Genomic DNA, 14,800 nt, shown 5'->3' with positions numbered 1-14,800 from the left:
AGTACCACTTGTGGGCTTCCAGGAGGCAAGTTTTTATGTAACCCGCTGTGAGCTGGTCCCTGAGAGTGGCGAACTAATGAATGAATGAATGAATGAATGAATGAATGAATGAATGAATGAATGAATGAATGAATGAATGAATGAATGAATGAATGAATGAATGAATGAATGAATGAATGAATGAATGAATGAATGGTTAGCCACTGTGGGGACAAGAGGCCAGATTAGAAAGTCTGATTCAGCAGAGTTTTAAAAAAACTGGAGTTTACATGCATTATTATATGTTATATGTGCTAACAAATCATTTCCAACCATCATGACCCTATGAATTAATGACCTCCCAAACATCCTGTCTTTAACTTCAGATCTTGCAAACAGAGGTTTGTGGCTTCCTTTACTGAGTCCATTTCTCTCTTCAACTGGCTCCCAATTGAATTCCGGATCAGGCTTAAGGTTTTGGTTCTTATCTTCAAGGCCATGCACGGTCTGGGCCCAGTGTACCTGAGAGACCGTCTCTCCACCTCTACCCCCAAAAGAGCATTACGCTCTGCCACCGCCAACTGGCTGGTGATCCCTGGCTCCAAACAAGCACATTGGTCCTCAACGAGGGCCAGAGCTTTTTCTGCCCTGGCCCCCACCTGGTGGAATGAGCTCCCTAAAGAGATCAGGGCCCTGCCCAAACTCCCACAGTTCCACAGGGCCTGCAAAAGGGAGCTCCTCCACCAGGCATTTGCCTGAGACCGACCACAGGTCCCCCTGAGACATCCCTTCCATGGCCTGAACCAGCCTGACCTCACTAGGGGTTTTAACTAAGTTTCTGTTCTTGTTATATTGTTGTTGTTGGGATCGCTGTTGTGTTGTTTAGAACCATTGTTGGATTGTTACTGTTGTATTTGACTATGTTGTATGTTAATTTGTTCCATGTATCCCCCTGTGATGTTGTATGTCAATCACCCTGAGCCATATGGAAGGGCAGTATAGAAATCAAATTAATTAATCTGTTATGCCCATCCTGAATGTTCAATGCTGATGTGCAAGAAAAGAAAGATTTGTTCTTGCTCTCCCCAGACAAGAGAGCATATTTTCCAAGCTGGGCTTTAGTTTCAAGCTGTATCCATTGAAATTAGTAAATGTACACTGGAATAACTATGCATATGAACTTGTTTGCAGGTTGTTATGGCAACCAATTACTGGACAGTATTGTTTAAGAAGATGAATAAACAAAATAGGAAACTTGATTTCAGCTAATATTTCCCCTTGATGATTCAAGTCATTACTTAAAATCTACTTGATTTAAACCAGTTCACTACACAGGGCTTGGGGCATGGTATGGCTGAGGGTTGTCTGTCTAGGCTTTATTTCTTCAGAGAAGTAACTGTTCTATAAGAAATTCCAAACAGTGGCAGTGAACCAGTACTCTTTCTGCCCCAATTTTTTTTTAACTGAAAAAATTCAACCAATTGAAAGGTACAAAAATGTAATCTTTTTGGTTATGCTTATTCCAATTTACTTTGTAGATATTCCCTTCATATCTACAATTTTTTTAAGCACTAGGCAGAAACTACTACTTTTGTGAGGCTATGTTTCCATTTGCATTTGTTTTCCTTTCAAAGAGAGGTGCTAAAAGAGTACAGATTGCCTGAGATGACATTTGGTTCCCAAGCGTATCATTTTATAATGTTGCAACTGGTTTTATTGGCTGAGACTGGCTAAATCACAGATTGTTAATTTTGACTGCAGTTTCACTCATATATTCTGTGTCTTGTCCTCAGAAGCATCTTTCTACAACCTTAAGACAAAGGACAGTGAACAAATATATTGCTTGTGTTATTAATATGGGCTCTCTTTCTGCAATGATCCTTATGGTCTGCCTGAAGACTTCTAAAGTTTACCTAAACATCTCCAAACCTTACCTATCTAGTAATGACACTGCATTATTTACTTATAACCTTGAAATACCCCAATTTTAAGCCACTGTAGGGATGTCAGACCTCTCTGACTGTAGAGGCTTGCCAGCTTGGCCCACTTGCGTGTCTATACTATAAGTAGGCTAATGACAGCAAAACCCTAATTCAAAATCCTTTTGAGACAAAAGGTTTGGTCCCACAATCTGTCAATGAAAGGCACTGACATTTGTGGATCTTTTCCATATTTTCCTTGCCTCAGCAGTCCTTTCCCAGGATTGTTGGATCCACACAGACCATGTCTGTAAAGAGGATGCAGTGGGCAGGAAGTAGACAAAATCTCCTTCTGCTGACAGGAGAGAACTCCATTTTGTCTCCTTCCCACTCCTCCATGCAGCCTCCCAAACTGTAGGGCTGCCAACCTTGGCTTGGGAAATTCCTAGATATCTGGGTAGTGCCTGGGGACACCAATGTTTGGGAGAAAAGAGGGACCTCAGCAAAGACGTTATGCCCTGGGAGCCCATCCTCCAAAAATGCCATTTCCCCCATGGGAGATGACCTCTGTAACCTGAAAATCAAAAGATGGCAACCCTGGTCCCACAACCATGAGAATACATTTTTCAGGATTGAAAAGGACTGCTGTGGGGAGGGGAACACAGATCTGTGAATCTTGAGACTGCAGACTGCAGGCTCCAATCAAGTTTTTAAACGTCTTCCTGTTGAGCTTAACCCTAGGGCATAGGCACTGCCAAATCCAAGTCCAATTTGGGTCACAGACTATTTGTTCACTTGGATGCTCTGATGATGACAATAAGTTAACATGAAAACACATCTGGATAACTTTCATAGACTATTCTGTTTTGAGGACAGCAATGTTTATATTCCTTTGTAGCAATGGTGCTAAATCTATAACTCAGTAACAGGATTGTATGAAATCAACTTCCATTGCACTTTGCAGAAGAGACAGAATGAACACACAAGCCTACCCACTACCGCGCTGAAAATAGTGATAAGTAAAAGTAATTAAAATAGTTATGAACAGTAAGAGTTCAGCTGAGGCTCTTGCAATTTCTATTTTCTAATGTTATTGTTATGATCATGTTAGGTTATTATTGATATAATGTTATTACAGTTACAGTCACCTGTTACCATATGTTATCTGTATCTTTTCCTGTTTCCTGTAAACCACCCTGAGCCCTTGGGGAGGGCGGTATATAAATATAATAATAAAATAATAAAATAAATAAAATTGAGCAAGTATGATTTATTTCAGGGAATTGCATTTCATTTCAGAACATCAGGACTCAGGATATACAGGATTTCTTCCAACATCACATACCTAATGGAATTCAGTGATACAAGATTCAGCAGTTGTCACCATCCTTGATGGCCTTGGAAGATAATTAAATACATGTTATGTTGTCCATGACCACCCATGCAAGCTAACGGGATTGCCATGTTCATAGGCAGTATGACCCTGAATGCCAATGATACCGGGGCAAACAGTAGATGATGGTTGTGAGGCAAGCCATCCCTGATTCCTCCCAAGGGTTAATAATGATAACAGGCTTATTCCATCTTGCAGGTGCTGCTAATTGGTCCTTTCTGCCTACATGGCCCATCATCTTCAAGGCCAAAATTAGGAATGGAATAACTGGCTCATCATGAGAACCCACAGCCCAAGGGATGGAAAGAGGAAATCAGGAGTGATGAGGTAATTTTCTAGAGTGTTCCAGCAAGAATCCTGAATGGACTATCATCATCTGATGCTGGTTGGCAAAAAAAGAAAAAAAATTCCTCTGCTGCAGCTCCCTGCCTTGTCAGCCAGCTATGTGCTGGAAGACAGCTCCAGTCTAAAAGGTACCACACCATGTTAGCAAGACAGTTGCTGACTGCAGAAGTCTGAGAGTCATCACAGAGTGAGTACTGAGAGGCTGCTGAGAGCCTATATTCAAGCTGGGAGACCTTGGTTCTGGACACAACCTGTGACCTGCTCCTGCTGATGCCCTTGGACTGTCTGAAAAAAACTGGACTGAGTTAAGAAATTCATTGCATTCTGTCTGCTGCTTGGCATTCTGTTTTTGAAATACTGATTATCTCTGCCTTCCTGGTAGCTCCTCTGTATTTACTTCCAGCAGAGAGCTGAAACCTGAGACCAACACAGGAGGCAAATGAAGCAGGGCCTTGCAAAGAAGCCAGCACCTCTTTCACCCAGCAAGCAGCAGGAAGAAGAAAACATATAAGCCCCATGATTGGTCTTCACTGGAAGACGGCTCTCTTTCTATTGCCAGTACACCCCCAGGGAGGGCCAATCAGTTAGGGAATGAGTTGTCCGCACACAATTTGAACTTATCAGCCCTCATTGGCAGAGTGCAATTTGAACTGACTGGCCCGCATTGGAAGAGTGCTCTCTCCCTATTGGTGGCATGCTCACAGAGAGGACCAATCAGGTAGGGAGAGTTGTCTGCATGCAACTTCAACTTTATAATGTTTAGTGAGAGTGATAACGATAATGATTATTAGTGATTAGTGATTTATAGTGATGATTATTTACTTCATATATATCCCACTTTTTTCACAGTGGGGACCAAAGCAGCTTACATTGTTCTTTTCTTTTTTATCTACACAGCAACTCTGTAAGGTAGGTGTCTGGTCCAAAATCACGCAGTGAGCTTTCACAGCAAGGTGGGAATTTGAACTTGGGTCTCACAGACCCTTCTCTGAAGCTCTAACCACTATATCACTCCAGCTGCTGTTGAACAGTAGTTAAGCAGCCAGGCCTAGTTCAGTCATGCAAGCTGGGTGGTATCTAGTCACTCACACAGTGTTTTCCAGGCTGAGAGTTGCCAACCACCAGGTAGGACCTAGAAATATCCCAGAATTGCAACTGTAGTGGAAAACTAGCATGTGCATTTGGGCTTTTGTTGAAACATTGGTTCATGCTTTATGTTGGGCCTGCTTCAGGAGGCCTATTCTATGATGTGTCTTTAAAGCTATTTCTTGCCATTATTGCTGTGCTAGACCTCCTTCGAATGCACCTGCTGATGAGCTCAACTAGCTCAGAAGATAAGGATTCCTCTTCTAGCTAATTAACAACACCCTTGCTAGGTGTGAGAGCCTGACCCTTCTTGATATTGCAGGTCAAATTATGCCAGATTGAACAACCAATCAGAAACCAATGCTAAGGTATTAGCAAAGTAAAATGTCATCTTGTTGCCAAAGGTGTAAACAATTTTCATTTAAATTAATATAATAATCTGATTGGCCCTTGTTAGTGGATCCCACATGACAGAATGTCTATAAGTATGTTTCTGTTGTTTAAGTTCTTTGTCTTATGCTTTGTTGTACCTATGGGTCTGACCCTTTTATCTTGCTTGGAATTACTTTTCGGTTTTACTCTCTTGTCACATTTGACCATCCTGGATGCCAAATACTTTGTTGGTCAGACCTCTTGTGCTCTTGGACTTTGCTTATGGTCTTGGAGTCTTGACTCTTGATTGCAAAACCCTTTTGCTTGTGAGTATTGTGTATTAAGATAGCTATATTACCGTAAATACTTTTAGCATTTTTCACTAACTGGTATAGATTGTTGTGAGTGCACCTTAAATATCATCTATTTTATAAATCTTTTGATTCTTGGAAGTATTACAGGAAATACCCACCAAATGCCTTCTTGTTAACAGCTACCCATGCTTTTTGGTTTTGGGGTCTCTCTTCTTCGGATTGGGTTGACACACTCTGCTTTGTTCCTTGACAGGCTTTGGGTTTGCCCCTGGACCTCTTAGGTCTTGACACAGACTCGGGGGTAGTGACAGTCTATCAAGGAAGTTCAGAAATATCATGATTCCATACTTTGTAATTTGTGAACTCTTAACGTAAACACCCAGGAGACTAGGGGACCAATCTCCCCTGGGTGCTACAACTCCTTAACTCCAGACAACAGAGATCTGAGCCGTATCGCACATCCCTAACTAAACTATAGAAGACTGGCCTCTACAAGGTATCATATGCTGATAAAGCCAGTCCAGAAGCATGCTTCTACACATGTTCTCATGTGTTGCACTGTCCGTCCGTCCCCCCATCTCAAGCATTGGAAGCAAAGAAGGAAGTAACTGGGATTTCAATCGCTCATTCTCTTTAAAACCCATTCTTGTTGATTAATTCCATCTTTTTAAAAGTTACTCTCTAAAAACTAGAGGTGAACAACCTGAATATATCTAATTGGTGCCTCTCTGGTATGTGATGCAGGCTATGATCATACTTGATAGACCACTTCTCTGACGGCCTAACGTTATTTTTGTTCTTCTTCCATGGAAATAAACTTATATTTCTTATGCCTATTTAACTGAAAAGTTTGTATGCTCTTTACACATTTAAAAATTAATGTGTAAATCACGTTGTTCATTGGTTTGTATGGGAGGTTATATTGTAATTTTATTGTTTTATTAACAAGACGGCTTTTGTTGAGAGTGGTGGTATACAAATTGAAAAATAAATAAATAAATGCTCCTTTCAGCCCCCTTGCAAGATGTGGTAGAAACCCACTTTTCATCTCCTCCTTCCACACAAAGGAAAGTCACATTTTTTAAGTATGGCAACAAAGGAGGAAAAAAAGCCCCTTTGTCCATAATAAATGTCTTGCATGTCCTGGAGGTCGGCAATAATATCTGACATTTAACACTTTGCTGATCCAGAGATGCACACTTTATCGCTGCACTTTAAACAAACATATAGAATCTAAGGAAGGGAAGCAGGAGAGAAAGGAAAGAGAACGACACATGTCCACAATGATCTGTACCAAAATGTCAGGCTTCTCTTCCAAACAGCAGAATGGAAGCTAAAATTTAACTAGTTAGGTTTGTAATATAGAAGGTGTTGAAAAGGAAGTCCTGAACTATTTGGTATTCAGTAACCTTAGACAAAAAAGTGCATCCTATACTATAACAAAAGTTGCACAGTAACTTTTATTAAGATCAACCAAAATAACACAATGTATAATTCAAGCTTTTGAATTATCCAGATCTCTCCATCAGACTAGAATGGCAAAAGGGGGAAGAGGAGGTCTTTTACGTAATAATTTTGAGGGCTTCTATATGCATCTTTTACTAACCCCCATGGATAGCAGGATGCATCCAAAGTTTCCTGGCAAGAAACAGGAAAAAACAAATGGCATCCAACTGAAATCAACAAGACCAGCAGTTAACTAAAAGTATCTCTGTAAAACATTTTACCCAGTAAGTAGAGAGACATCTAATAAACATGTGCTAAAAAATCATTCCTCCCCCCCCCTTTTTTTTCCTTTTGGGGTGGTGGCGGCAGCTCTTTTTAGCATGCATCCTGAAAAAGAACTCATGTGAATTCAAAGACTTGCATAGTGTTTTGTGGTATTTAGCAGAAGTTACTATATAGTTTTTGGATTTTGCTATGGGCCACAACAGCTTCGGCTTTTATCCTGTCCACATAATACCCTTAAAACCAAGTTGCCATTGTCAGTCCGGGGGAAGGGGCCTGTCGGCACCCTTCCTCATCCTGGACAGGGCCCTCCGACAGAGCCCTTACTGCTTTATTTTATCCGCTCCGCGAGGAGCGGTTAAAGATGGAAATTTGCCAGTTAAAAATCAAGATATTCACTCAATTTATTAGGAAAAAATGATTATATTAAAGGAACAGAAAATAGTAAATATGTTTCAAATTATCATGACAAACTGTAGACACCTCGCACCACTGTCCCAGGGGTCAGCATGGAAGTAATTTAATAGTATACACGCAGTGGTCCTCACATAGGATCCATGCAAACTCTTAACAGAACAGACTTTTTCCCTTACTATTTACTATTTGTTAGTTGGTCCAATCTTAGTGGATCCTCAAGGAACAGAAAGAGCAAATAGCCAGAGTATATTTTGAGAAAATTGGAAGACTTTAACCAGATTCCAAGGTATAAAGGTAAAGGTATCCCCTGTGCAAGCACCGAGTCATGTCTGACCCTTGGGGTGACGCCCTCTAGCGTTTTCATGGCAGACTCAATATGGCGTGGTTTGTCAGTGCCTTCCCCAGTCAGGTATAAGCCACTGCCAAAGCTGGATGCAGAAAATGGGAGATTCAGTACCTAGGACCCATTTTGGCTTTACTGAATAAACTACAAAAACAAACTATAAATCTAGATAAGAGAATAAAGTTGAATTTATTGGATATGACACCCAAGTCGAGCATCTTGTAACTCAGCAGGTGTGAATCTTATTAGGGTCTGTGTTTTCAGCTAAATTGAGCCAAAGAAAGCCAGTATTTTATTATTATTATCACCGATTGCAGATTCTCTGATCTGATTGCCTATTGGTATTGGGAAGTTTCTTACTGCGGGGGAGGGGGCGGGGAGAGGGAGCCGTGGCCCAGTGCCAGGGCCTTAGCGGCCGCGGCCCGGTGGTTGGGGACCGCCATTTTAAACCACAGGAGAAGGCAAGGCAACCCCAGGAGTAAACCTGGCATTGGTCAGAAAGACGGCTGCATAAAAAAACAGAATCCCGACACATCTACAAATCTAGCACCATATTATAACAACTTCTCCTACCGCTACAGGTCTGTTCCCAAGGAAGTTGAGGTCGCTGTTCTCTCCAAAAAGGTAGCCCTCCGGCTGTGTAGAATCAAACTTCTCGCCCCCCATGATGAAGTGACTGGCAAAATAGCTTCCTGAAAGAGAAGAAAGCAGAAAGAACTAGGAACAACCAAAGGAGTCTGGTGTTGTTGCACACTCCCCCACTTCTCTGGGTAGTAACAATATCCAAGGCAGAGCTACAGGGTTTGGATCAGAGGGCGATGGAGACCTATAGGGTCTTTGTTTATAAATAAACTGGTGTTACAAAGAAGCAGAACATTTGGAAGCAAAAAGGCAAGAGACTGACTACCCTAAATGAGGATGTACAAACTATACCCCAAAGATCTTAGTGCTGCTGAGAGCCAATTCACAATTTTGTTTCTCCGCTCCTTTTCCATCCATGCCAAATGCCAACATCTGCTGTTGTTTCCACGCACACTCACAAACCACCTCCTCCTCCCCTTACCAGGAATGAGGAACATCACTTTCTCCAGGTTCTTAAAGGTCTGTCAGCACCAGAGCCATCTCAAGATCTTTGCCTGACAAATGGCTCACACTAAGAAAATACCTAGCACCAATCACATCCTTTTGCCAGGGGCCTAGAATCTCACTAAATAGCATGTAGGCAAAACCACAGTGATAAGACTCACAGGACTCAAAAACAGTAAACGACACACTGTATAGAAAGTGATGAATCACAAATGGAGAATCTAATATTCTATGCAATCAAATGGTGTGAAATAACAAAAAAATAGTTTTACAAGCAGCAAGTTGTTTATAATTGGGTTTATAGATAATCATTGAAAAGTGGTTAGCTACAAGCCCCAGACTGAGGGACCAAACCTACTGAGGAAGTGTCAAAGTTATTGTTAAAATACTGTTCTAGTTGATATGTTATTGTTATTGTTATATTGTTATACTGATTTTGAGAGTGTTCTATGTAAATGTTTCAAATGTTTTATGTAAACCGCACAGAGCCGTAGGGAAGGGCGGTATACAAATCTAAACAAACAAATATTTAAATAAATAAAACTGGAAGGGGAAAAGACATGGCAAGTTAGTTTATAACAAATTTTAATGTAGCATTTCCTTGTCCACTGCAAGCATATTCTTGACATCTACCAGCATTTGTACCATCACCATTTCTTGTAAAAATGTCCAGATCCTGAGATTTTGCAGCTAATACAAAGGATATATAAAAATATTATAATTTGGCACTTAGATAGTATGGCAAATGTTCACAGCACTTCACCTTTTTATAATCCATGGAACAATGCTATAACATCGGTCTATGCTATTATCCTCAAGTGGCAGGTAGAGAGCAAAGGCTGAAGGAGAGGGAGGCAATGCAGTGAGTTCCAGGTAAATAAGATACTTAAACCAGGAACCTACTAGTAGCTAAACAAAACAGACATGCTAACAATAATAGACCTGCCCATTACAGGCAAATTGTGCACAAATGTACCCCAATATGGATCAAGGCCATGCAGGGAGATTATACCCCTCAGCCTCCATTCATTTTTTTCTTATCAGATCCTCTTGCATGCAAAACTACAAAATCCAATACATCCTCTTAACGTTGCATGCAAGAGTTCTCAAGTTTCAGCCTATATTCTATGTTTCTAATCTGTCTCTTGATAGAGGCTTGATCAGGATGTCAGCTACCATTTCTTCTGTTATGCAATTCTCAATTAGGTCACACACTGAGTGCAAATTCTCACCAAAGTGCTTAGGGCAGGCAGACATTTTTTTGACTGTGAAATCTTAAACCAGCTCTGGTTGTCTTTTTAATGTCAACTGGCCTTTGCTCTTCAAAGTCTATTATTATTATTATTATTATTATTATTATTATTATTATTATATTTTTCCCACCACTCCCTACAGGCTTGTAAGCGGTGTAGCTACACCGCTTTAGTAAGCAGAGTAGCTACAATGGTTCTCCATATGGTTCAGTAGAAGTTATATATTTATGCTGTGTAGAAGACAAACTTACTGTAGTTTGCTTTCTACTAGCTCAGAAGATTGGTCCACCTCCATCCAGGAACAAGCACCCACTCCTACCCAGTGCTAAGAGGACTTGTTTTTCTACTAAGGAGTCCAAGACCGGTTTCAGTATCAGGTCTGCTAGTGATGATTAGGGAGAGGGAGAGACAGAGAGAGCCTCTTGTGGCGCAGAGTGGTAAGGCAGCAGACATGCAGTCTGAAAGGTCTGCCCATGAGGCTGGGAGTTCGATCCCAGCAGCCGGCTCAAGGTTGACTCAGCCTTCCATCCTTCCAAGGTTGGTAAAATGAGTACCCAGCTTGCTGGGGGGTAAATGGTAATGACTGGGGAAGGCACTGGCAAACCACCCTGTATTGAGTCTGCCATGAAAATGCTAGAGGGTGTCACCCCAAGGGTCAGACATGACTCGGTGCTTGCACAGGGGATACCTTTACCTTTTATATATATACTAGGGGCAAAGCCCATTGTATCCAAGAATACAACGGGTGCTAGAGCTTGGTAGTGGGAAGAAGAAGGGGAGGAGTTGTCCAGTCTGTAAGGGCATGGGGTTGTCATGTGTGTTGTGTGGGAGGTTGTGGTGGCATGGTGGCAAATGAGGGTATGGGTGTGGAGTTATGGGTGTCAAGAACCTGCGGTGTGGAATGTTCGTTGAGTGTGGGAGAGGACTGACCTTTGGGAATTTTGGCATAGTGGTTACAGATGAGCTTTCCAGAGCCATGTCCTCAGATATGTGAAGGGAAAAATCAGACTGGAGACTCTTCTTAGAGGAAGATTACATGGCAAACAATTCCTCCCAGTTCTGCGTCATTTCCCTTCTTGTGAGAATTAGGCCACATTCACCGAAATGCCACTCTTCCCCATATACACATAGGGTAGTCACAGTATACAGGTGTCCACCCTGTTCCTTCTGTCTCCCATGTTTTCACTGTTGGTAAAATGTTATGTGCCCACATGCTTCTTTCATGGTTGCTCCTTAGAAGAACGGATTTTTGTACCCTATTGCTTACTACCCAAAGGAGTCTCAAAGCGGTTTACAAACACCTTTTCCATTAGTCTCTCCACAATTGTTAACCTGTGAGATATGTGGGGTTGTGAGAGATCTGAGAGAACTGGGACTGGGCCGCAGTGACCCAGCAGGCCTCAGGTGTCTCAAAGCATTTTCCAATCGTCTTTCCCTTTCTCTCCCCATAGCAGACTCCCCATGAGGGAGGTGGGGTAGCGCGCCTCACAGGGAAGCTGGCAACCCTAAGAGGAAGACTCTCTGTGCACAGCAGTCTTGACCTTAGTAAGGTTTTTTTATACTGGTTTTTTATTTGCCAGGCCAATAAGTCATTTCAGTTACTATGCGTCTCCAGACATTTACTTGTTCCCTATTTACAGTTTCAGGCTGTAAATATTAATTTAGATCTTCCTACACTTTTCAGACTCACAGGACTGATGCTGGTCTGCCTGTCTGCGCCCCAGAATACAAACAGTTTCTGGTAAGGGCTGGCCATAACCCATAGGCCAGGAGGGACACTCCTGCACCACTCCCTACCAACTGCAGGCAAAAATGGCTCATTTGAAGACTGGACTCTGAGGCATTGTATGATTTTAAAGTCCCACCTCCAAACCTCCAGGAATATTTCCAACCCAGGGGTAGCCAACCTACAGGTGTTCCTGGAGAGCTCCTGGAATTATAGCTCACCTGCAGAGTATAAAGATCAGCTCCCCAGGCAGAAAGGGCTACTTTGGACAGGGTTGTGGTAGAGAAGAAACATTTAAGGCTTCCCACACAGGTTGTTGTTGAATTGAAAGACTTGAGGCTTACTGCACAGGGTTGTTGTGCAGATGAAACAGGAGACAAAAGAGCCAGTTTCCTCTGCAGAATAACGCTGTGCAGTGGCCTCAAATCTGCAGAGAATTGCAAAGAAAGACACATGGCTTGGCTGTGTCTAACCTCCGGGCAGAGCAATATTTTAAGTGAGAAGGGGCTTTTCTGTGGCCTCCCTGTCAGGCAACTGTTTGGCAGAAGGGGAAAGCCCCCCCCCTCAAAAGGAAGGCCCTTAGGCTCCCCTGCATTGCTCTTGGAAAGGCCTCCTTCCCTCAGTCAGGGCCTGTCAGAGGTTCCTTCGCAGCAGGCCTGAACGGGGGAGGGGGAGCACTCTGCAGCCTCTTGCCAGCTCTGTTCTGAGGCAATTTACAGTTGGACATGACAGTTAAGACAGCCTTGGGGCGAAAAGGGCTGGCGCAGCCTCTGTTCTCATCCCCCTTGGCAGCCCTGCTGACCTCCTCTTCCTGCGGTGGTCAGGAGCAGACTGGCAGCCAGACTGGGCTGGGTGAATGGAATTTTGGTCTGTCCTGGTGAGGGGCCAATAGGAAGGCGCTTCGCGCGCCTCCCCATTGGCTGCTTGGCCCTGGATGGTCCCTCTGAGTTTTTATCCTGGACAGGGCCTGCCCTAACTCCTCCCCAGGTGGCCTTACCCTTTTATTTAACCGCAAGAGCGCTTAAAGATTCTGTCTCTGGTTTAGGAGTAATGAGCCATCTTTTCCCTTTCAATTTGTATGCTCAGGTAGTAAGAAATATCTCCTGGCTCTTTACTTTCTACTTCTCTGTTTGGGCACACTATCATAATGCTATCGTTCATTTGACTGCTGTAAACCAGAATTAAGTCATCAACATATGTGAGAATAAAAGTACTATTTTCATGTTTGTGTTTATAATATACAGACATGAATCTGCTTCTCCTTATTTGAAGCTTTGCACTATAAGCAGTATATGTAATGTTTTGTTTCAGGCACGTGCTATTTTAATCCATACAGCCTCTTCTCTAGTTTGCAAACTAAATTTGGTTGCTTGAGGGGTACCTTCTGGCTGCTCCATGTACAAATCTTCCTGGATCACCCAATGAAGAAATGCTTTCATATTTAGATGTCTTCTCAAATGCAGCTATGCTAAAAAGTAATCTAATGGTATTATGTTTTACCTACAATGAAAATGTTTAATCAAAGTCCTGACTATATTTTTGAGAGAAGCCTTTACCAACTAACCTTGCTTTGTAACATTCGATTTTTCTATCTGCATTTTGTTTGACCTTGAACACCCAACTTGCATTCAATAAGATGCTTTCCTGAGGCTTCATCAAGATCCATGTCCTATTTTTTTGCAGAACATCAATCTCCTCATGCTGACTTCTTCTACCTATTGGCTTCAGTTGCTGGCATCTGTTCTATTTCCTTTCAGATAGAAGGTTCAGATGGTAGCACCAACCATGTGAGGTTGGACAAGCAAGAGGCTAGCATGCCCTTGTTTGATCTCAATGTGCATTGGGAGTGTGGTCCTGGATTTTCATCTGTTGTCACATAGCTGTCCAGTCAGCTTAGTGTAGCAGTTACGTGTGGTGGCTTCTAATTCTGGAGAATGGGGTGTGATTCCCCACTCCTCCACAAGCAGCCAGCTGGGTGACCTTGAGTTAGTCACAGTCCTGTTAGGGCTGTTCTCACAGAGCAGTCCTGTGAGAGCTCTCTCAGCCGCACTTACCTCACAGGGTGTCTGTTGTGGGGAGAGGAAGACGATTGGTAAGCTGCTTTGAGGTAGGGAAAAGCAGGGTATAAAAATAACTCTTTGGTCCACTACCTTCCTAATCTCACTTGCTTCCATTTCCTGTGTTATGTTGCTCTGAATCTCTGGCACAGTTGCTTCAGAATCTGCTTTCTCAGGTTGCATGCCTTGTTCTGATGTTTCATCACTATGTACTGTTTCATGGTCATATGATGCAGTTCCTTCTTTAGTGGCTCTGCTTTCGTCAAAGTGAATTACATGCCTGACATAGAATTAACCACAGTTTCTAGGTACAGTACTCCATATCCTTTACTTCAGAATCTTATGCCACAAAACACCTTTTCTGGTTCTAGGATCTGGTTTCTTCTTGGGTTCAAACATGAAGGCTTTACTGTCAAATAATCCAATGTATCCCCTGTCTGGCATCTTCCCATGATATATTTGATAAGGTATAAACATGCTCCCTTTTGTGGGCAGTCTGTTCTGGATGCACTTGAAAGCTTATACCCAGAATTGAACTTTGTTGGTCTTAAAGGAGCCACTGGAAGCCAACTTTGTTCTGTTCCTTCAGACCAATATGACTACTTGCCTGAATCTACCGTATATACTTGTGTATAAGCCTAATTTTTCAGCACAGTATTCACACTGAAAAAGTCCTCCTTGGCTTATATGCGGGTATATATGGTAATTGAAATAACAGCCTGCTCCTAACCAGCCAATCGTTCCATTGCTTTGCAAACCTCTTCCAAGCTGAAGCTTGCCCT

General features: G+C 42.4%; 1 protein-coding gene across 5 annotated transcripts in view; it reads right to left on the bottom strand.

Moving 5' to 3' along the window:
• The window catches only part of RNF157 (ring finger protein 157), a 102,963-nt gene that overhangs the window by 58,539 nt on the left and 29,624 nt on the right, over positions 1-14,800 (bottom strand). For all 5 annotated transcript variants that reach the window (XM_077327718.1, XM_077327717.1, XM_077327715.1 and 2 more), the window contains exon 2: positions 8,470-8,588. In XM_077327718.1, coding sequence (XP_077183833.1) covers positions 8,470-8,588 — 119 coding nt within the window. The remainder of the gene's footprint in view (positions 1-8,469; positions 8,589-14,800) is intronic.

The sequence above is a fragment of the Paroedura picta genome, chromosome 3 (assembly GCF_049243985.1).
Source record: "Paroedura picta isolate Pp20150507F chromosome 3, Ppicta_v3.0, whole genome shotgun sequence".
Classification (NCBI taxonomy): Eukaryota; Metazoa; Chordata; class Lepidosauria; order Squamata; family Gekkonidae; genus Paroedura; species Paroedura picta.
Note: the sequence above shows the minus strand (reverse complement) of the source record. Positions and strands in the feature narration are given on the sequence as shown.